Source organism: Dermacentor silvarum, chromosome 3, assembly GCF_013339745.2.
Source record: "Dermacentor silvarum isolate Dsil-2018 chromosome 3, BIME_Dsil_1.4, whole genome shotgun sequence".
Lineage (NCBI taxonomy): Eukaryota > Metazoa > Arthropoda > Arachnida > Ixodida > Ixodidae > Dermacentor > Dermacentor silvarum.
The window spans coordinates 165,514,600-165,537,134 of NC_051156.1; the positions used below are offsets into that span (position 1 = coordinate 165,514,600).

The following is a 22,535-nucleotide window of genomic DNA, read 5'->3' on the forward strand; positions in this document are numbered from 1 at the left end:
CTTGGTTGAGCTTTTTTTTTTTTTTTTTTGCTTTGACCAAGCTGTTACCGGAGATAGCGCAGTCTGCGGTGCAATGTGGCTAATTATCAATTATATTCGTGCTAATTACGCCTGTACCGTTAAACTTACTTATTCTGCGACTAATTCTCGCGTCTTCTGAGCACTGGTAAAGCTGACTTCCAGACAACATTGCTTAGCGCGAGCCCTGCGTATTCCAAGTGAACTCGCTCCATTTCCCAAAAGTGTGCCATACGGCGGCTTTTCCTCAGCATGACTGTGCCTATGGCGATGCACCCTTTACAGGGGCTTAGTGCAATATGTGTAATTTGCCACTATATTCGCCCTAATTACGCACGTTCCGTTAATTTTACGTAATCTGCGAGTCGCATTTTATCTTATGGAGACCTACATTTTGATGCCATTTGCGACTCGCTACGACGCTCTGGAGCCGCGAAAGCACCGCGTTTTTTTTTTTTTTTTTCTGTGAGTGGTTAAAGACACTCAAGTCTGGGATGCGCAAAACCCGTGGCAAGTCAGCTAAAACGTCGTCTTCAAAAAATGCGTGTGCGGTCTTCTGCTGCACAAAAGCTGATTTTAGTACCACCGGCGATCTCATGCTGAACATATCCTTCCGCAGTCGCTCCGGCGTCTTCCGATCGTTACTGTCTTCCTCGTATGGAAGGGAAAAGTGCTTCAATTTTTGACACTTGTTAAAGAGTCACTAAATAGCAACACTCGGTCAAACGGTGTAAGTAAAATAAGTTTCTGGAATACCGAAAGAGCCATTCTTCTTGGTTGTTTGTTTGGCCAGCTTTAGAATGCAAGCCATACAAGTTCTATGAGACTTCAGCATGCCTGATTTATGTACATGTACAGTCAACCACACGATATTGCGGACCATGAAATCTGAGAAAAAGCTGAAGTTTTCCGCAGCCTCACAATGCAGCCTGGTATTTGCATTTCGGGCCTCGACTAGAATATGCTAACAACATTGCCGGGTACAGTTTTACTGGCTACTGCTACAGGCTGCTCGGGAATGGAACATTTTCTGAGATCGCGTGGTCCGTAAACATTTGTGATTGACTGTACGAAAAGTGCTGAATAACTGTTACCGTTAGCAGAGCTTAGAACAGCAAAAAAAAAAAAAAATTCTAATCTGAAAGACTGGTACCGACATCACTTTGATGTATCCGCACTAGCATCCCTTGACGTTAAAGGTTTGACAGTGTCACATTTCGGCTAGCAATCTGTTCACAGATAAAACATTGTATTGCATTATAAAGAGGGTAAGAAATAAAGAAAAGGCAAAGAGGCTAACCAGGTTGCACCTGCCTTGATACTCTACACTATAAATAAAAAGGATAGACATCGCATTAATTATCGAAGCTCGAGACTCAGCCTAGGAAGTTACGATGAACTTTTCGACGCCGAAACGGTCCGAATGCGAGGAGATGCTTCGAACTCTGTGACATTATACACGCGTGGCAGTGTTGTAACTCCGGTGCAAAACTCGTAAAAGAAGGCTCATTTCTAAAGTGTAACGTTTTCAGCAACTGGTCTCTTACGCGCCGTCGTTGCTTAGTTGGGCTGCTAAGCATGAGGTCACGGGATCGAATCTCGGCCACGGTGGTCGCATTTCGATGGAGGCGAAACGCAAGAACGGCCGTGTACTTAGATTTAGGTGCACTGTATAGAACCCCAGGTGGTCCAAATTTATCCGGAGTCCCCCGCTGCGCGTCGTTCCTCGTAATCAGATAGTGGTTTTGGCACGTAACGTGCCCTAATTGTTTTTTAAACAATTGGCATCTTACCGTCAAAGGAATAAAAGTAGAGTTCCTAAATGATATTCTACCAGTATAAATTGAATTAGTCTTTCGAGTCAGGGTCCCAGTTTAAACTCGATGACAAGGCTTATCTCGTACCGAGTTACACTCTATCGCATCCCTCCGTTCCCTGTTTAGTCTGCGTGCATCCTTACACAGCGGGGCTTCGACGCAGGGCCAATATTGCTTATAGGAGAGTGCACTGACCCGTGGCGCCATAGTGGCAGCGGCGCCTGTCTGCAAGCTCATGTGGCGGTCCATCTGCGATATTGCGCTACAACGGTACCACGCATCCGCGCGCTCGACATACCGGTTCTGGCTTCGGCCTTCACGGCCACCGCCCATATTTCAGCCGCCCTAGTATATCACGCATCAGCGCTCTTCGTTCCTTCATTCAGCCAATGGCGTCCGCCGTGGCATTTGCTTATTTACTCGCTCCCGTAGTGATTCCCTCAGCGACTAGCCAGCAGCTCTGTTCCTCTTTCTTCTTTTGTTGTATTTAATTTATTCGGAGGGCTTCGTCTTTTCTTGTTCTTAGAAAGAGAAAAACAGCGGGAAATGTCTTTCGGCCACGTGGCGCAGTAGACTTTTCTTTCGCAGCCTGAGAAGATAGATGTAAAGCTTACTGCGATTGCCTGACGGCTAACTTTATTTCTTTGCGCTTATATATCCCCCATCCTCTTTTTGTGTGTGTGTAAGCTTGGTATACTTCAAAAGGACAGACTCGGACATACTATTTCGGTTTTCGTGGTATGAATGTGAATGTTGCATCAATAACGATGTTTGGTTAGTTTGTTAACTGTTTGTTGGGATAGTTGGTTTTTAATGCAGCCTATTTTCCCACATGTTTGCTGCTATTAACCAGCAGCACCAACAACAACGACAACGACAGAACTGACGTCGCGGATACGTCGACTTCAGAACTCTTGACAAGCTGGCCGCAATATGAAAGAGAACGCGGAATAGTTTAGCAACGATTACTCATCTGTGGGCTTGAATGTGACATGCTAATATGCAACACGTGGGTTTGTTATTAAACCTTTAGTTTCACTCAGAACATTTACGCGAGAAGTTATCGTGTCGAAAGATAGGCTACCGGGAAGGAACGCAGTCAGTTAGTACAGAAAGTCCTCACTGAGGACAGAGTATTCTTAACTATTTTCTGCCGTTAATATTTGCGAACGTGTTGTTAGTACCACTATAGATATTTTCGGCGGCCATTATTCAACATCGCCGGTAGCGTACACATGCTCCTAAAATCATGCTTTGGGAAATATACTGTCAGGAACGCAGATAGGTCATACGCGAGGTTTCTGTTTATTTCTTTATTCGAAGTTTTGCTTTTTTATTTAAACAAATACAAAAAAAGAGGTTTTATCACCCTATAGTGGTGATGGCTACTTATTTTGCATACAATCATCATAGCAATGAAAACTCTGTAGAGTGAAAGGAAACGCCACAGGTACGGACATTCTCGAGCAAAGTTTGCTAAGGAGAGTAAACCAGCCCCACATTTAGTCGTCACACTGCAAAATATAAACACGAAAGGCGAGGGCCTCACACTATACTGAGTCCAGACTGTTACACGTATCGGAAGCACTTTGACGTGCAAATAAAAATGTGCTGCTTCAGATGCACAGTTAAGCATCGAATAATCGCGCCACGGACAGGTGATTTCCACTTGTGGACTTGTAGCACATGACTGTTCCGAATAGCTGATCACATTGTCCGCTGAATAAAGTGATACAAACACACAAAGGTATCGTATTCAAAAAGGCACACCGAAGCTAAATATTGTCAAGCATATACTGTCCTTTTCTTTTCTTTGTCCGGCGACAGATTTCCGCCGATTACCACTGTTACCAGGTTTATCGCTCTGTGCAAGACGCGCCTACTGTGTCGCAAATTTCCTGAATGTTGAGGCTCATTCCAAAGCGAAACTGTCTTGCCTAAGCTGATTGTGCGCGCTACTCGAGTATTCTTGCGAATTGATGATTATAAGCAAGCACCAGCGATTATTCTGGAATGTACGGGGATATATGTATAAATTCATTGTAGACTGACTTGATCTTTGAGCTTAGAATCGGCGACCGATGAACCTGCGGGTCGCCACTGTTGTTATTCGAGCATTGCCTGTTCGTTTGGGACACAAGTTAGATTTTTAGCTCACAGTCGTGTCAATGTTCGGTTCTGTATCACCACAACAACATGACAATATGATTGACCGGCGTGGATTAGAATCACGCAGACCGGCGGAGTCAGTCGACCTGCATAATCACACACAAGCACATGGCAAGTTCGCGCGAGTTTCATATATGTGCCACTTCTCATTTCGTGAATGTCTCTCTTGCTCTCTGCACTTTCCCGCGGTGTTCTTTTTTTAATTTTTGCTTACGTCCTTTAGGACATGACCTTTATTTTTTTTCTTCTTTTGCGCAACAGAGTCCTGCTGGGCCTGATGTCGATCACGGTGTTCATGTCCATGTGGATGCCCAACACGGCCGTGGCCACCATCATGGGGCCCATGGCCATCGCCCTCGCAGCCAAGATGGTCGTGCCATCCTACCACCAGGTGCCAACGAACGAGTGTAAGTCACGCTCCCACCGCATTGCACGTGTGTCACCGTGTGTCTTCTATTATTCGTCCTCAAGTTTTCTGCGCACCTGTGTACGCTTACACTTAGCGCTTTTGTGTGTGTGTGTGTGTCTTGCCTTGTATCCACGACAGAACGTGCGGTGCTTGAAGTGCGCGGGAGCGCTCGTTCCACACCGCAGGTTCGTTATCAAGTTCTCACATTGGTTAATTGACGAGGTTGTGTGTATCCCAGATCAGGGCCTACGAGGGTGAATGTAGATAGTTGGCAAGTCTAGCGTAAACGTGCATCACACGGGCATCTTCGGTGTGTGCCGAAATATCAGAACGTGGGGGCGTTTTTCCTCCCTGTACACACCAGGGGCCATCACTGCCGGCATTCGAGCACGCAATCTCGTGTCCTACAGCTAAAGCTCCTCGGCCGCTCAGCCGTGACGGTGGGTCCTGCAAACAGGTTGCCCGCGCTGAACGGGGGGTGTAGCGGGACGAGTCGACACACTTGGGCACAAATGGAAGAAAGAGAAGCCTAGCCCTTTTGTGTCCATCTTTTGTCTGTAACTGCGTGTTTTTAGCACGCTCCGCTGAGTTGCTAGGTAACATCACGGTGACAAGCCGAGGCAGTTGTCTTAGAGTTCACGGTTCGATGCTTCTTACCCAATATTATAGACGTGCTGTTAAGAGGAAGCTTTAGCCCGGGGCCAACTTTGACGCCACACATTCGAATGCATATAAAACGCAGAAATGTTTCGATGAGCCAATCCGTAAAATCATCTGATTTAATTCTTCTTTTTTTTTTGGGGGGGGGGGGGGGGGACTTGAGAGGAAAAGTTAAATTCTAGTAACTGTAGAAAGCAGAATTTTAATTTCGGATCTGAAATTTTTCGCTGAATTGCCGGAAATCGGCAAGCTTAAAAAAACAAAAGCACCAAGTTTACAAATAGCTAACTTTGCTCCCAAAACAGATCTTGCAGTGCTGTCAACTGCATCCGTAAGAGCATGTAAAGTGGACAGAGTTGTTCAATTAATTATATATATATATATATATATATATATATATATATATATATATATATATAAATTCCAGGGTCTTACGTGCCAAAACTACCATTCTATTATTGCGCACGCTGTAGTTTGGCACACCGGATGAATTTTGACCACTTGGTCTTCTTTAACGTGCACCCAATGCATGGTACACGGGAGGTTTTGCATTTCGCCCCCATCGAAATGTGGCCGCCGTGGCCGGTATTTCATCCTGCGACCTGACGCTCAGCAGCGCAACGCCATAGCTGCTAAGCCACCACAGCGGGTCTGAATCTATGAATTTACTTCTTACGTAAATTTGTTACAAATTTTGTCACCTTTAGATGTATTATTAGTTGCAATTTACAGGATTGTGGTAGTGTTTTTCGTTGCTGAGTTACGGAGTTGTAAACTTCGGTTTCGTGTTTTTCAATTTTATGCAATATTTGTAAAAGCGATTAAGGACTTAAATAATAATAAAAAACTTCTTCGGTTACTGGAGTTTACGTTTTTCTTTTAAATGCAACAAACGTCATCAAAATCGGTACAGCGGTTCTCGGGAAAAACTTTCTCCTTTCTCATGTATTTAGATCGGAGGCCCTAGCTAAAGCTTCCTCTTAAATAAAGATAACATAAGACTTAGGATAAGTAAGACATTTCTTAGGGATGAGTAAGACTTAGGGGGAACATAGGCTAGTAGGTGACCTCTTGTATCTGTGCACAATAAGGAGGACTAGCTCGGAGGAGGAACTAGTCAGCTAATGCGTAGATGCAAGTACCATGTGATCAGCTAAGGCGACGGAGTGTGCAGTAAGGGGATGGTAAATGCAGCAGTTTACCCTGAATTCGATCGTGTGTTTCGCACCGTGTAAAGGTAGTTGGAAATACTCGGCAAGGAACGTTGTTCCTCGACGGTCCAATTAGGGCTGGTAATGATGACGATCGCGAAGGTATAGCGCCGTCAAGAAAGATACCTAGGAACAAAGAAAGGTTGCTATGGCCAGGGCATTGAAATCACGCATTGAATCTAATCATAAACATCTTTCATTGGCGACCATGTAATACTCATAACGTGTATTTTGTTGTTCTTCTCACTGTTGTCAGCAGACGTTTTTGATTGTCTTGTTACTGACACTGCAGGCTTCAAGCAGAATGGTGACGCAGGCGGGGACCATTTTGAAGTTGGGATCGGTGCAGATCCAAGGTGAGTCACTCATTGTACTAATAGATTGGTTCAGCTAATTACAATCAATATACCAGTCCGTAGAAACATTCCTTGCAATATCATCCTGTTTTTATTTGTTTGTTTATTTTTTCTTTATTGTAGTATCATAAACAAAGACGATACTAAGGCGCATTAAAGAAATCGCTAATTCGGCTGGGAAGGAAAGTTCTCGAAATAGTTCTCGTGTGCCATTAATCATAAAGAATTGCATGTTTGTTTCCCTAAACCTATTCATTACCAGTTGAAGTTTTGGTATCGCAATGTTGTTGAGCACCGTAACTAAGCTTTAATTTTGTGCTTGTTTGCTTTGCGGCTGGTGTAACATATTTTAGTGCCTCGGCGCAGACCCATTTGGCCGCTCTTCCTATTATTTTTTTTCGCTTAGTTTGCTTCCCGATTCTATGTTCTTGTTCTATCCCTATGGTTGGGCGTTAATGCCTTTCTTGCATTGTTAACAAGGTCGCCTATTCCATAATTCTACTACTTCGAACCTGGATTAGCGACATGGAAGTCGGAGGAAATTGATAAATCTTTATGCTTAAATTCCAGTGCTAGAGGACTTTGAGAGCAGCGAAAAAAATAAGGAACACACACCTATTAGGCTTGCTGACTGCATAACAGTTGTTAGCAATCATTTTGTCTACAGGTGTTCTTTTTTTCTCTTTTCTCGATGTCCGTTAGCACTGGTATTTAATCACGGATTCACATTTGTATTCTTGTATTGCGTTTTCATTTTTTTGTCACTGCATTTATCTGCCTTCAATTCTACTCGACGTGAAACGATCTGTGCCTCTTCTTTTTTTTCTTGGTTTCATCAGCGGAGCTTTAATAAAGAAGAACCACGATCTCCTCAAGAAGATCCTGCTGCTTTCAATCGCATACTCGTCAAACATCGGTGGCACTGGGTCCATAATCGGCTCGTCGACCAACATTCTGTTCAAGGGCATTATCGACGAGTGAGTAAAAATTCGGAAGTGTCTATTGATTGTGGCGATTACAGATCAACGAATGGCGGATGATCAAACGGAGTCTACGACATCGCAAACTTCAGCGGTGCCGCTACTGTTTATCCGCCGTGTGACGCAGGCTGAGTAAAAATTAGGACATCGATCTCTCGGTTGTTTTCGAGATGCGAAATCAATAGCGCAAAAAAAAAAACACATATGTAACGGTCAAGCGTGAAGCGTGCTGCACAGGTACCGCGTTCAGTGTTGTAGACAGTCTATGTGCGCCGATGTCGCTTTACTGCTACCCCTAAGAGTACATGAGACAAGTAGTATTATTATAACCTAAATTGGCTATTGCGTCCCCCTCCCCCACTCTTCCCCACAACACACAGGCTTTTAGAATCCCAAATAGACCAGCCTAACTTTGGGGGCACGCGTGATGCGCCAGAATTGAAGTAACAGCAAAAGACGGATTGCGATGCCGTATTGTAGTCCCCGCACCAGCTCCTTATGACGTCATAGACGGCAGAGTGGGTCGTGTTCCTTTAAACACTTTGGTTCAGACAGGGCACGATGTATCGTAAGGGCACGGCGTGACGTGCTTTCAAATATAGCCGGTCGCCTCGCCGGTCGGCTTCGGTTGTATACTCATAGAGATAATAAAAAAAGTTGTCGCAGTTTCACCTGAAAGGCGAAGCATCAATTGCGATAGCAAATATGTAGAGAGCTATACGGAGTAATGATATTAGCTTTATCAGCTGTATAAATTTGGACATGCAGCAGCACCGGCAACACGCAGAACGGTTGTCGACGCCTTCGGCGTTTTGCCCGCGTTCGCTCAAAATGCGTGCGGCGTTGGTGACTGTTGCCGGAGCCTCTGATATAAATAGGCACTTGGTGCCGCAGCTAAACGTCGCTCCCTTCCCTCCCCCCCCCCTCCCCCCCCCCCCCCCCCTCCGCCACGGCCTCTCGCGCGTCGGAAGAAGGCGCGTTTGCCCTACATATATGGTGATTGTAAAGGAGGAAAGAGACGCCTACTTCTGCCGCCCTTAAGGGAGCACGGCGCAGAACGCGCGTTTGTTCTCCGCCGTGCGTTCACTCCCCATGAAAGCGCGCGCCCCTCGCGCCCTTTCACTCGCACATACAGCGTTCGGCGCGCGGCGACGATGATAGCGCCAACCTTTCCCTTTCCCTCAAGAACCACTTATCATCATCATCGGCGACGATTTCAACTCCATTGACGTCATACGGAACCTCACGGCGACGGCGATGACGACGGCGACGCCGACGGCAGAAATCTGCTTTTGAGTGTCCATATAATTGCTATCGCAATAAAATGGCGTGCGCTTGAGAGAGTAAACGAATTTTATTGGAACTATCCAATGTTCGCGAGGTTGACAAGACGTATTCTTGGCTTGTCATGACGTATTCTTGTCTCTGTTAAAGAGGCTCGGAAAGAGTTCTTCAACATAGTAACAAAAAAGAAAACGTTGCCGATCTGGTAACGGGGCTCTTGTGAACGTGTGAGCCAAATATTATTGCGCTGCCTGCAGCAGGGAACTTGAAATCTACATCTACGTTCAAACACAGTGAAACATCGCTTGCTCTCGCTTCCGCAATCTTGTCATGCGGCGTCATCGAAAACAGCTGGCCCACTGACGCTATTGGCTGATTTCGTGATCGCGAGAGCATTCTCGGTAGTATATCATTGCTTATTTTTAAGTTAAATAATGAAAAAGTATACATGCGATCTTAAAAAGACAGAAACATCAATTCATCTATGCATTGTGCGTAGCTGCGTCTGCTCCGCGTGGCCTTCGAGAGGGCAACGGTGTACTACGTAGCTTAATCTACCGCAGCCGCCACGGGGTGCCACGACGAGCCCTTTCGCCGCCGAGATCCTCAAATTTTGGCGGGGACTATTCCCTGTTGGCCTCTCCGCTGTGTAGCTTCCGCAGCACTAGCGGAGCATCACAGCGCATCATTTCACTCGAGCAGTGCCGTTGAACCCTAAAACCCCCTTCGTTGAAACCATGATCCGTCTGATCTATACTTGCCGTGCACTAACTACTGCAGGGCTCGGGAATCAATAAGAGAAGCCAACATGCATGTGGTTTCTGTCAGTGTCGTTATCAGTCCGCGATTGTGCCGAATTTTCCGAGAAAGGAGCAAACAACGCGACATGCTACCGGCGCGCCTGACGATGGGCGTATATAAATAAATAAATATAAATTATCGTTTAAACAGCGTCATTCAGCGAAGTTTAACTACACGGTGTTCGTTAGCGAAGTGTGGCTGGCTGACCTGCGTCCCACTTAGGGCCCTATATAAGGCGAAACTATTTTAATATGTGTTTAGTCCAATCTCCTTACGTCAAGTTTACGTAAACCGCCAACGCAAGAATCGGGCGTTGACCCGCAGCATTGTTTCAAGCGCCGAACCAAACGCTCTCCTCGTTTACAGGAGGTCACTTTTGTTTGCTTTCAGAGAGAATAGCATTGGCCACCTTGACAGGTTTTTCTTATCTATTTGGCTGTCAAAAGGTGAGGAGTGCACAGAAGTGGACAGGTTTCGTTGGGGCAGAGCTAGCGCAGTGAAAGTAGATAAACGGATGAGAAAGGTGGTGCCGGCGTCTGTGATTGGCCCGCTTCCGCATGTTTAGCTTGCGCTGGCTGGTCGAAAATCGCGGCGGCATGCAACGGAATAGTAGAAATGCCACTAAAATGCATCCTCAGCAAATAAAGTTTAGCAGAACGATGTGGTATACCTTTCGAAACGCCTCGACAACGTTACATTGCTGCGTAAATAAATTACGGAGTAAAATACGGAAATCAATTCGTTCTTCCCGGTAGCTCCGAGTAGCTTTGGTCAGAGCGGTCTGCAGGCAAACATCATCTATTCCTTTCGGAACGAAAGGAGGAGCAGGAATAAACATTTATTTCGGAACCAGCACTTTAAGATGGCCGGGCCTAAGCCTCCCATGAGGGGACGTCGAGGGCTTGCGGAACGAAAGGGCTCGTGTTATTTCAAAAAAAAAATAAATAAAGAAAAGGAAAAAAATATTTTGCTATTTATATTATTGGATGTTTATGCGTACACGTCACTCAGACGTAGTGAGGTTTCATGGATTTCTTTGACGTTGTGTGACAGAAAGGCGAAGTGGGCGCAGCACGATAACTCTTGACCAATAGCGGTGAGCTGATGGAGAAAAATGTATGGAGCTGCAAATAATTATTTCCTTTTTGTTCAGTTTTATCGTGCATAGTCAGTGTCTATGCGCCGTATCATATGAGGAGTTTTCGCGGTTTCCGTGAGGTCGCGTGACGTACAGGCGAAGTGAGGGTAGCCCGAAAACTTTTTGAACAATCGTGGAGGGCTAATTACAGAAACGGCGTGAAAACAGTCTGCAATAGCTTTATCTTATAACGCACTAGGTATCTCCGAACAACACAATCTGAGGAAGGATCACGTGGCTACAGGTGAGGACGCCGGCTTGACGCACAAGAAATCTTTTTAGCGATCATTTAGGTGGCCAGTAAGAAATCGTCGTAGGAAAAAAGCAAACATTCACAGGCAACCGGATACAAGTTATGAAAGAGCTGTAGAAAAAATCGTTACGGCCATGTAAGCTTACATAAAAAGTTCAGTTATATTTGCATAATCGTTTGCATGTTTCATTGCTGCCACTGGCACGCGAGATGTCGCACTTTTTTTTAATAGCGATTTCTTTTTTTTTTCAGGCTTTTTCCTCATTCCACGGAGCTCACATCAGCCAGTTGGATGCTGTACAATATTCCTCCTATGATTGTTTGCACCGCCATAGGCTGGATGTATCTCTGGTTTGTCATCAGACTTAGCAGGTAAATGAAACACCATCTTGCTTTTCATTTAGTGATAAGGAGAATTTTACATGGGATCGCTTTTCATTTAGTGATAAGGAGAATTTTACATGGGATCGCGAAACACAATATCCACCCATTCCTTTCAGTACCACGAAGCTGAAGCATTCGCAGTTCTAGCATATTTCATGTGTCAGGTTGTGCATTCGCTAGTTCGTGCAAAGTTTTTGCCACACACCGTGTCGACGGTTCGCTGAGTGAGCAAGAAAATTACAAAAACGGAGAAAGGAAAAAAAAATGCAACCGAACAAAAAGGTGATTGATTGAACAATAATTGCTGGTGGTGCAGGCCGCATTTAGTCAAGAGCATGAAAATTAAGTGGTCGTAACTGCTTGGTGAACTACTTTGTTGCTTCGCGTTGCTGAACAACTGCATAACAAATAACAAATGCTCGAGCAATGTAGTGAGAAAATTACTGACAGTACTGAAGCCATGCAGCTTGCACGAGTTTCGTGCGCTGCTTAACTATGGTTTAGCGTCAAGCTAGAAAATTCCTGGAAGTTCTCTGACACTGCCGTATGCTGTGTGGGGCAGCACCGTTCCTCGACTTATGAATATACACTGCATACAAAATATCAGTTCTTCGACAGGTAGAGTGTAGAGTAGAGAAATGTTTAGGCTTACAGTGCTTAGTGTCTATAACCAATCTATACCATCTCTAACCCATGAAAACCTAGGATGTATGTGCTTTAGGGAAGGACGCCTATGGAATACACTTGCCTGAGCTATTGGCATCCATATGAGGAGCCTATTAAAAGTGCATTCTTGGCTTCGAGCTGTGCTTGTAACTTATCGCTGCCACGTCACTGGCCGTCCGTTTTTCAGAAGAAACGAGCACTGCCTCGAGGGCAAGAACGACATCCGGCGGGAAATCCAGCAACAGTACCAGAGGCTGGGCTCCGTCAGCTTCGCCGAGTACACGGTGCTCATCTTACTCGCTGCTGTGATAATTGTGCTGTTCTTTTACAAGCCACACTTCATGACGGGCTGGGGTGATCTCATCAAGTACGGCAAGTGAGTACTTCTACCCCATACTGCATCATTCTCAGTTGTTTATTTTCGTAGTGTAGTGGTATTAGTAGAGTCAAAATCTGGCCGCAGCGTAATGTGGCCCAGTTAAGCACGAGCAGTGTATCATCCGACCACAGTGAACACTAAATCATACCCTGGGTCAGACAACTGCATCATATGGTACGAGCACGTTGTGGGAACTGCCTAAGCTTCCGAGGCGTGGTAAAAACTAGTAAGCCCTTTCTCTTGGAGGCGCCCTCAGCCACAACTGCTTCTGGCTTTCATCTTTTGAATAGTGTTCGCCTGAGCTCGCTGGTTGCACCGTTTCGTCTTTTGGACGTGCAACTTCCACGGCTACGAGGAACAGCACGTTGCGCGATGTAATCAGCGGCTTACTTGTTATCCATTGGTTCGAACATTGTGCAGCTTTTACCATGAAATGTGAAGCTATCTGTGGGCATGCGGTTCACGGTGGTTTCTGATCTTGGAAACATATTCTGAAAACGAAGGTACTAACCTCAGTGACAAGCGAAAGCATATTGCCGAAGCTAAGAAAAAGTATGCATATATAGTTAGGGACCAGCGCAATGATCCTGATCAGGCATGTTATCCGACCTGTAGTGCATCTACCTTGCCCACTTTCGAACCTCCTGCATTTTCTCGACTGTCCCCCACATTCTCTTCTTTCAGCGGTTATTGTCTGCGTAAAGTTATGCTCTGACAGATGCAGCCTAAGGCATGACAAGCGTTGCCGTGTACATTCTATCACACTTATTCCGGGGTGATGGGGGGCAAGAGAAGTGGACAATTTTTAGCTGTAATAGAGTTCATCTTGTATGTACTTGCTCATATAGTAAGGTCAAAACTGGAGTAAAGTGGCAGATGCGCTGAGGGTGGGATCGGAACCGGCAGGGACATGTTGGTTTCTATACAACCTTCGCCTTGCTGACCTTTTCTTCACTTCTGTTCCCATCCCTTTTTTTTCCAAATACCAAAGAATACAAAATGTAAACGTGACATTGCAAATAACAGCATTTTAACTATCCTGCAATTGCCTTAGCTTCTGTGAGTGTTACATTCTTTCGGATTGCTTGTTCATACGGTTCCAACTCTCTATTTTCCCTTAGCCAAATCAAGTCTTCCAGTCCGGCGCTTGCCATCTGCTTCCTGTTGTTTGTTCTGCCCAAGAACCCGCGAAACTTGCACTGCAGTGAGCCACTGGTCTCCTTTAAGGAATTTTCCACCAAGATGCCCTGGGGCATCGTCATACTCTTCGGTGGATGCCTGTCCATTGCCGAGGCTTCACAGGTATGCCTCCGTATGTTACCGGAATGCACCGCTTGAACGCGATTTCACAAAGGGAGTGATGCACTGCAACCATTGGAGCTGTTTTACTTGGCGAACCGTTTAACGAACTAATTATGACTAAAAAACCAAGTGATTGATTGCAATGTTAATTAATTCCGCCTTATGCGACCACGTGAAACTAGACAGTCGAAAGCACAATGGACATTGAAAGAAGACGCAAACAGGCAGTGACTCGCAACAAAATGTTACTTATATGAGGAACAGTGGTTATATATTCTCAACAACTGATGTGTTTGTGCTGCTAGCAGGAATCAAAAGAGCAGCAAAAGCATAAAAGGCGTCGCTTGCGTTTTCTATGAAATGAAATTGTGCGGTCAGCCTCCAGAAACTACAGAGCGTATGAGTCACGAGGAGACGCCGTATAGTGAAGGGCTACGGATTAATTTTGACTACCTGGGGTTCTTTAACGTGTAAACAAGACGCGAGCGTTCTTGCATTCCGGCCCACTAGCGTGGAGTTCATGCAAACCGAGCTACTGTGTGCCGCAGCGTTCCGGCCTGTCGGCCATCGTGATAAACACGCTGAACGGGCTTCGAGACCTTCCTTCGGGGCTGGTGCTGGTGCTGTTGTGCTTCAGCGGCTGCTTTCTCACCGAAGTGGTCAGCACCTACGTGGTCACCGGAATCCTCACGCCCATCATCAGCGAATTGGTGAGTGAAATCGCGGTCTTCGATCGTTCAATGTCTACGTTTTTTTAGTGATTCTCTTTATTTGATGACGACTTGCACGTCGCATGTTGTGCTCTATGTGTATGACGTGGGAATTTCTTTGAGTACGCATACGAGGAGAGTCTTGTGGCATCTGTTATCGCGTAACAAGTGATCGAAGCTGTAGGTGGGTTCTTGTGAAGGCCGGCTAGCTAAATGAAGGAGCGTTCCGGTTGTAATGTTGGATAAGTGTATCAGAAATAATTATACTTCCATGGCGGGAAAAGAAAGAACAAGGCTGCCTGTGGATGTTTTTGTTATGTTGCACGAACTTCAGCATGTTGTACGGTCGCGACACTTTATGAACAACCGATGAATAACAACCTAGCACGGTCGTTGTTCATACTCGTGGATTTGCTGCTGTAAACAGAAAAAAAAACTCTTTGTCGCACACGTTGCGAAACTAACCGCAAGTCCCATGTATTGAAATCCGGCGCGTCGACTGGTCGGATTGCGGAAATGAGAGGCGGTACGTCAGTTAATTGTCACTCATGTCACAGTACAGATACATAATAATTGACGTTTTACTCGAGGTCTGCGGATCGTGTCACGTTAAAGTGAAAAGAACGAGGCGTGTCCGCAAACTCTTCCATTCAGCCCTTCGACACTACCAGCAGAACTAATCGAACAAATGCTATTGCAATCGAGTGAGAAAACCTCCCTCCAAAGGCCTACTCAACAAACAAGCAAACAAACAAACATGCAAGCTACCGAACAAGATATCTGCGTTTAGAAGCCACGCTTTTTCTCAGTTGGTTTCGTCAGTTTCGGCGCGTATCAAATAAATGCATCATTCTCAGCGCAGGTAGACGATAAGTCACAAGCTACAGTACCGCGTCGTTGTACGAACTTCCTAAGTTATGTCCCAATGTGCAGGTGGATTAAGAAAAGGTGCTCCGAAACCTGTATGACTTAATGAGTGCGGATAGCAAGTACAGACCGCTGCGCATAACAAGCACAACCTAACACACAATACCTTTAAAGGGACACTAAAGAGAAACCGGAAGTTCAGCTTTAATGGTAGAATATCCTATCACGATCACAGGCATACCGTTCTTACTGCGAACAGAGGTTTGATAAGCGAGAAAATAGCGAAAAACTGAAGGATAGGTGCTGACGCCCCTTCGAACTTCCCGCACTACACGTTCGTGACGTCGGAGATCACAAACGCAGCCCGGCCGCGATTGGTCGAGAGCGATTTATCGCTGTTAATAAAGCGCAAAATGAAATACACCTTAAACGTACATAAACAGAATTTGCCAACTTTTTAAGCCGTTTCAAGCAAGGACGTACAAGTTTAGCGCAAAATTAAATAAGTAATAAGAAAAAACGCCAAGACGCTACATGCGGTCGTGATAGTTTCGTTTTTGCTCCATGCATCATCGCGCGCGCCTGTTCCGCTCTACAGTGTTGCAGTGTTTGGTTGCGTGTTGCGTGGCTCGAAAAACGTTGACTTCGAGGGAAACGGCCAGAAAATGCCTCGTGTGTGTAGTGTTGAGGGCTGTATAAACGGCGCAAGGTGCTTGCTCAGGGGCAGCAGCAGTGTTGACGCGACTGTGTCCTTTCATGTGCTGCCGCGCCATGAGCCCCGGTGTTCGCAATGGCTCAGTGCTCTGCCGATTATAAAACGGCAAAAGAGCCTGAGAAACCGATGGTGTGCTCTCTGCATTTCTCGCCCTCGGATTATGTATATAATCCTGCCCTCGGAAAGTATCCTGGCGTGCCCCAGAGGCCAGTCCTTTCTCGAGTAGCTGTCCCATCAACGTCGCCATCATCAAATCCCCTACTGATGCCTCTGCAGCAGCAAACTGGCGGCTCGGTGAAAGTGAATGTCATTAAAAAAAGACACGAAAAAACCATACCGGACTTTCTACGCTTGTTCTGTCGGGAACATTAGACAGTTTTAGCAAAGCGCCGCTTACGCTCCGCTCCGCTCAAATTTCACGCTCTGAGATACTGCAGGGAACTGCCTAGATTTCGCACTTGATAAGCGCGTCCTGCCGAGACGCGAGCGACGCGCTATGAACTCGGCTGCAAAACGACGAAGAGGCCAAGTAGACACGCTGTCAGGCTCCGCTCAGTCGGCTTTGCAGCGGAGCGAGGGATGCGGTCTTCGTTCCGCTGCCGGTATGAGCGTTGTGCGCAAGCGCAATAGCGTTCCCGCGAAGCGGTTGTGTGGCATTTGCTAGCATATACCGGTCTGAGCGGAGCGGACAGCAAGCGCTCAGCTAAAACACTCTATTGTCCACTGGCGGACCGGCCGCCTCGCTTTCCGTCGGCGCGGCCGGCTGCTCACCGCCATCGTACGTGCAAGCACCTACCGCGCGAGCACGGAGGATCATTTCGTGCTCCGTTTCACTGAAGTCGCTCAAATGCAGTTCTGATTCCCTAGGGAGCTCTTCGTTGCAAGTTTCAGTGTCAGCAACGGTATCCATCGTAGCCACAGGACACCTAAGCAAAAGTCGCAGCGAACGCAAACGCAGCGGCCATGCTGCCTATGATGGAGCGAGCGCCTCGGCCGTTTACGCAAGCGGGGACGTATCATGGCGCCCTCTGATTCGCTGAGAACAATGAAATCCGCGACGACACTGCTTCAGCGCCGAATCTGGGGTGAGAGAAATTGAGGAAGAGATATGTGGTCTTTGTTTACGAATTTCTCCACTAATAACTGATATTTTTACACCCGACAAAAACTGCATGCATTCCTGAAGGTCCCTCTTTTATTCCAGCTGAACGTCTTGTTTCTCTTTAGTGTCCCTTTAAGACTGCAGAGACGTGGTTTATGCGCGCAACTGTGACCGTCTCCGAATACGCTCCACGTCAGCGCTCACGCGGCTTTTTCGGAGCGACTTTTTGGCGAACACAGGAGCCCAGCCGAACTTAGCGCCGTTTTAGCAACGATGTCTATGTGAGGCGATACATACCAGTTGAAATTCCGTCGCTAAACGGAGCAGGAAAAAAAAACAACTACAAAAATAGAGAATTGGCAGAGAGAAAACAGAAAGAGTAAAACGGTTCTTGCAAAACTGACATTTAAAGGTGCCAAAGCACGTGCGAGTATTGACCCTTTTCGCGGTGATCCCGTGGGCGCTGCCATGTTTGATCACGTGGTGACGCGTCCATTGCTTGCCTCAACTGCCTCCGTTGCCTCCTTGTTTACAATGGAAGTGTATGACGCCGGCGCGGCTTAGAAAACCTCTGTTTTCGGAGATATCGTCGACGGTGACTAGGTGGACGACACGAAGCTTTGATCACAGTTTCAGAGAACATGCAAAAGCGCTTTCGGAGCAGATTAAGCTATGTCCAAACTGCGCAAGCAGCGTATATGGTGCTTGTCCTAAAAGCGGGGCTAAACATGTATTTCAAGCTATACAAACATTCCGCTCATGAATTGAATCAGGATTAGTGTGTTTTGCTCTTTGTACTTTATTTGGCAAATATTTTGAAGCAGCGGCTTGTCAGTTTCTGACTCAGTGAAGTTCTTCGGTGCGACCACTATCTGATTATTTTCTGCCTAATCGCTCGCGGTTGTGCTCAGTTCCGATAGATTTGTTCTTGCTGCGCGCAAGGCTTGAAACGTAGCTGTTTTGTACAGTGTAATCATCATCATCAGCCTATATTTATGTCCACTGCAGGACGAAGGCCTCTCCCTGCGATCTCCAATTACCCCTGTCTTGCGCTAGCGTATTCCAACTTGCGCCTGCGAATTTCCTAACCTTATCATCCCACCTGGTTTCTCGACTGCGCTTCCCTTCTCTTGGTATCCATTCTGTAGCCCTAATGATCCACCGGTTATCCATCCTACGCATTATATGGCCTAGTATGGATAACCGGTGGTCATTGTAATACCTTGTAGGAAATATATATTACAGCTAGTAACTCGCTTACTCTTGTGGACCGTCACGAAACATTCAGCTTCGACAATTCGTGCGCCATCGGTGTAGTCCGTCATTTATTGTGCGTATACAGTGTGCACATATTCAAGTGTGCGCTCATTCACTTATTCTTGATACGTCGGCGATAGAGTGTGCGTAAGTTTTCCTGCCATTTGGGACAGATGTGTATAGATAACGTGCGCGAAACTTACTATGACAGGAAGCGGCGCTACTCCCTTTGTCATTGTTTAACGAGTGGTACTCACTCTTGCCGACGTTCTGGGGATGAAGCCCTTTCTTTGAAGGTTAGCGATACAGAGCTGGCGGATGAGCAGATTTCTGCATCCTCAAGGAAAGCCGTACGTACAGTCGGGCGCGATATGAAGGTGATCGCGCGAGCGTCGACCGGCCAAGCGTACCAGGGCCCTAGCGGCACGTTTAGGAAATATAAAAATCAAGATTTCACGCTCTTCTCTCCTTCGTTAGCTGTTCCATGCTGCGACAATCACTCCCAAGGCGAACTCACCGCTCTTTCTCTCTATTTTTACCTTCCCAGTTGTTGCGATCAATCATAACTTGGTGGGCTCTTATCTTTCAGGATGATAACAACGTTGGTGGGAAAGTTATACTAAAGGCGATCCTTGGCTTCGCTTCATTTATTTGATGTGCGATGTTTTACAAAAAATGGGCATTGCGTCATTTCACTGATTTCTACAACCAATGAAATTTCGTAAAGGGTTTACGCTGAAGAGTATAACTGCTGCGATGCTGATGCGACCCCGAATCTCATTTCGCAAGAAAATGGTCCCCGCCTCCGTCCCCGCCTTTGCTTGAAGCCAGTAAAGAAAAAAAAATCACTGAAAAAGCACTTTCCTCGGGCGGGAGTGACCGCTGCTTAAGGAACAGCAAAAAGAGTGAGGGAGACATGCCTAGTACTTCCCTCTCCTCAAAACTGAATTCTGGGCCTTGGCGCTGTTCTCGCTCTTGGTCGACGCTCGCGCGATCACCTTCATATCGCGCCCGACTGTACATCACGAAGTGCCGGTAACACGTTCGGACAGTTGCAGCAGCGGTCCGCGAACTTGGCCACGCAGATTCATTCTATTCCTTAACATGCCAGTCACTATTTTTGCAGCCAACTATTGCACACGTCTTCAATCCACATGATTCAATCTAGCATGATTGGAGCACAGTGTGTTAGCGAAAACTCAGTTGCATTTCCGACAGCTGATCGCACAGAAGCAAGATAGAAGCGGTAATGGTTTCGTATTCGTGCACGGTCGCTGGGGAGAGGTATGGCGCGCCGCCGTGAGCGCCATCTCGTTTCTCTAAAACAAACTGCTCCGCGAAAAGGGTCAATATGCGTGAGAGAGCGATCGATCTGACCCATCAGCGCCCCTGAGTCTGGAGCGGTCTCGGTCTCGCCGTGCCGGCAGCCTCGGAGGCCGTTGACTCAGCCGACTGATGACGAGAGTCGCCGGGCAGTGGCGCCACTTTCCCTGCTTTTCAGGCTCTGCCGTATTTGTGTTGTCGAAGCAGCCTTTGCCACAATGATACGGAGCGTTGCAGAGAAGCACGCTTGCTCTCAGGTGAAAGCGCCTCGTTTTGCGACCGCGGGGAAAATATAGCATGTCCGCTAACTATTACAGCGCAATGTGTTAAGAGTACGTCAGGCCAAATTCTTTGTGGCGTCCGTCGCTATTATAACGTTTCCGTGACCGTACAAAGCCGTCGTGAAAGAAAACTGTTAATTAGGGGTGTTCGAATAGCAAACTTTCCGAATCGAATCGAATACAGTATTCGAGAGAAACAGCCCCCATATATCGTATTGAATATTTTTGGGCCTGTTTATTTACAGGAGCGGAAGCAGAAACTAAGGGCTATACAGCATGAAAAGGCATCTGCTCTTAGTGCAGTTCGACGTGCACGTCGACGAGCATAAGCATGCAATAATCACGTGGCGATCAAAATCAGCTAGTAATTTCACTAAAAACGAATATACAATTGACATACTATTCTACTATACAGCACTATGCCAACTATATGCCAACTATAGGTATATCCATATATATACAATATATTGTACTGTATGTACAAAACAAAACGAAGGCATTGCGCTGCTGAGCACGAGATCGCGGGATCGAATCCCGGCCGCATTTCGATGGAGGCGAAGTGCAAAAACCCCCGTGTGCTTGCGTTGTAGTGCACGTTAAAGAACCCCAGGTGGTCAAAATTAATCCGGAGCCCTCCACAACGGCGTGCCTCATAATCATAACTGGTTTTGGCGCGTAAAACCCCAGAAAGCAGAAAGAAGATTGTACAAAACGAGAACACCAATAACCACAACAATGACAAGGAGGAGGAGGAATGAACGTTTATTGCTAGAAACAGCGAGAAAGTGTTCTTTCTTCGCCCTAGATGGGCGGCTCTCTCAGTCCAGAAAGCCGTTGGCTAATGCCGCAGCCCGGGCCCGGTCCACCAGACTTCGCTGATCCTCCAGGCTCTGTGTTTGTGTGTCTGTGCAATGACAACAATGACAAGAACAAAAAAAAAAAGACAACTGCAAAAACACAAACTCAATATCCTGTTCTATCAAAGCTAATTTCTAAACATCATTTGTACACGCAACGCTCGTATCATGAGGTTGTTTCGGCAATTTAACAATGCAGGTTAGATACGGCAAGCACATCGTGGTAGCGCAAAGTAAGCTAGCTTCGAAGTTCCTGCACTAGATAAAATCTGATACATGAGTAACGTCATTTGAATGTTGCAAAAGGGAACGTTCTTAGCGAGTGTCCTTTCTTCTCAACAGGCTGTGGCGACACGCGTGCACCCGCTGTACTTCCTGATGCCCGTCAAGGCGTGCTGCCTGTTCGCCTTCATGCTGCCCATCGCTACCGGGGCCAACGCCATCCTGTGCGACATGGGAAGGCTAAGGACCATAGACATGGTACGTAATCCGGGCGCCTTAGGGTGCTTATATGTGGGGTACCTACCTAAGTTGGCAACTTTTTTTTTTTTCGCTTCGGTTGCCATGCGGCATAACACCATAACGGAGTTAAATGTAAGCATGCAGGCCCGTTTCATGACTACTTACAAGATCACGAAATGTGAACATTACATCAGTTGGAACTGGTAAAGTGTTCTCTCAAAACTCTGTCATTAATTAGACAGAGAAACGTTGATTATAATTCAAGGAAAATGAAGGCCAAAGCCCTCTTAACATTTCCGACGCGCTAACATTTAACATTTCCATTTTCGTTTAACTTAACTTTTATTTAACTTAACGCTAGCGCTGAGCGAAAGCTCAGCGCTAGCGCGTCGACGTGGCGTTGAAGCGGATTGCAAAGCATTATTTGTTTCGTATTTCGACCATTTTGAAACAAGAAAGCTTCCGGTAACTTGCTAGGGGTGTAGGAGTTGGGAGTCGTGGCCTCGGAGTCCGACGTCAAACTGCGGGTCGCTCTCTAGCCTACGCCACCGGTGCGTCTCGCCGCCAGTTGTAATAGTTGGGGTCGGGCATATCCAAAGTGGTAGCTGGCCCATGCCGTCGTCCGCCTCATCCACGCTGAAGACGTTATTGAAAGGAGGAACAGGTTCTCATCGAGGACGAAGAGTACTGGGTTTATTTACATTATTTACATAAGAAGTAGGAGAATGTTACGTCTCATCAGTCTAGCATGACTGGATCGAAGCACACCAGAGAGCCGCAAAAGTCCGCTTAAAAGCCCTCTGGCCAAGCTGCGGTCCCACCATCCTCCAATAGGAGCGTCGAGAGTCACCGAAGGGTCCGCCTTGAGGGCGAGGGTGTGGATAATCCCCCGGCGCCTTTGTTTCCCGAACACATTCGGAGAAGTGCCCTCGGGCACACACTCCCCCACAGAAAGGAGGGCACACTCGTAGACAGGGGGCTTCGTGCCTGACTTGAACTGACGCGTCTGTTGTTCCTGGAATGGGCCAGCCATTGATGGGTTTGCTTGAAGAACGGCCTTGACGGCCAGCTGGTCTGTCGAGCGGCCGTGAGAAAGCGTCGTAGTAGCGGCCCTTTTCCGAAGTCTCCTCCTCC

The 22,535-nt window shown here is 46.7% G+C and overlaps 1 protein-coding gene across 2 annotated transcripts in view; it reads left to right on the top strand.

Annotated features, from left to right (window-relative positions):
* LOC119445992 (solute carrier family 13 member 3-like) overlaps nt 1-22,535 on the top strand; it is a 102,214-nt gene that overhangs the window by 72,730 nt on the left and 6,949 nt on the right. For both annotated transcript variants that reach the window (XM_037710291.2, XM_049663793.1), the window contains exons 5-12: nt 4,266-4,411; nt 6,577-6,640; nt 7,480-7,617; nt 11,349-11,468; nt 12,334-12,522; nt 13,647-13,827; nt 14,376-14,537; nt 21,282-21,419. In XM_037710291.2, coding sequence (XP_037566219.1) covers nt 4,266-4,411; nt 6,577-6,640; nt 7,480-7,617; nt 11,349-11,468; nt 12,334-12,522; nt 13,647-13,827; nt 14,376-14,537; nt 21,282-21,419 — 1,138 coding nt within the window. The remainder of the gene's footprint in view (nt 1-4,265; nt 4,412-6,576; nt 6,641-7,479; nt 7,618-11,348; nt 11,469-12,333; nt 12,523-13,646; nt 13,828-14,375; nt 14,538-21,281; nt 21,420-22,535) is intronic.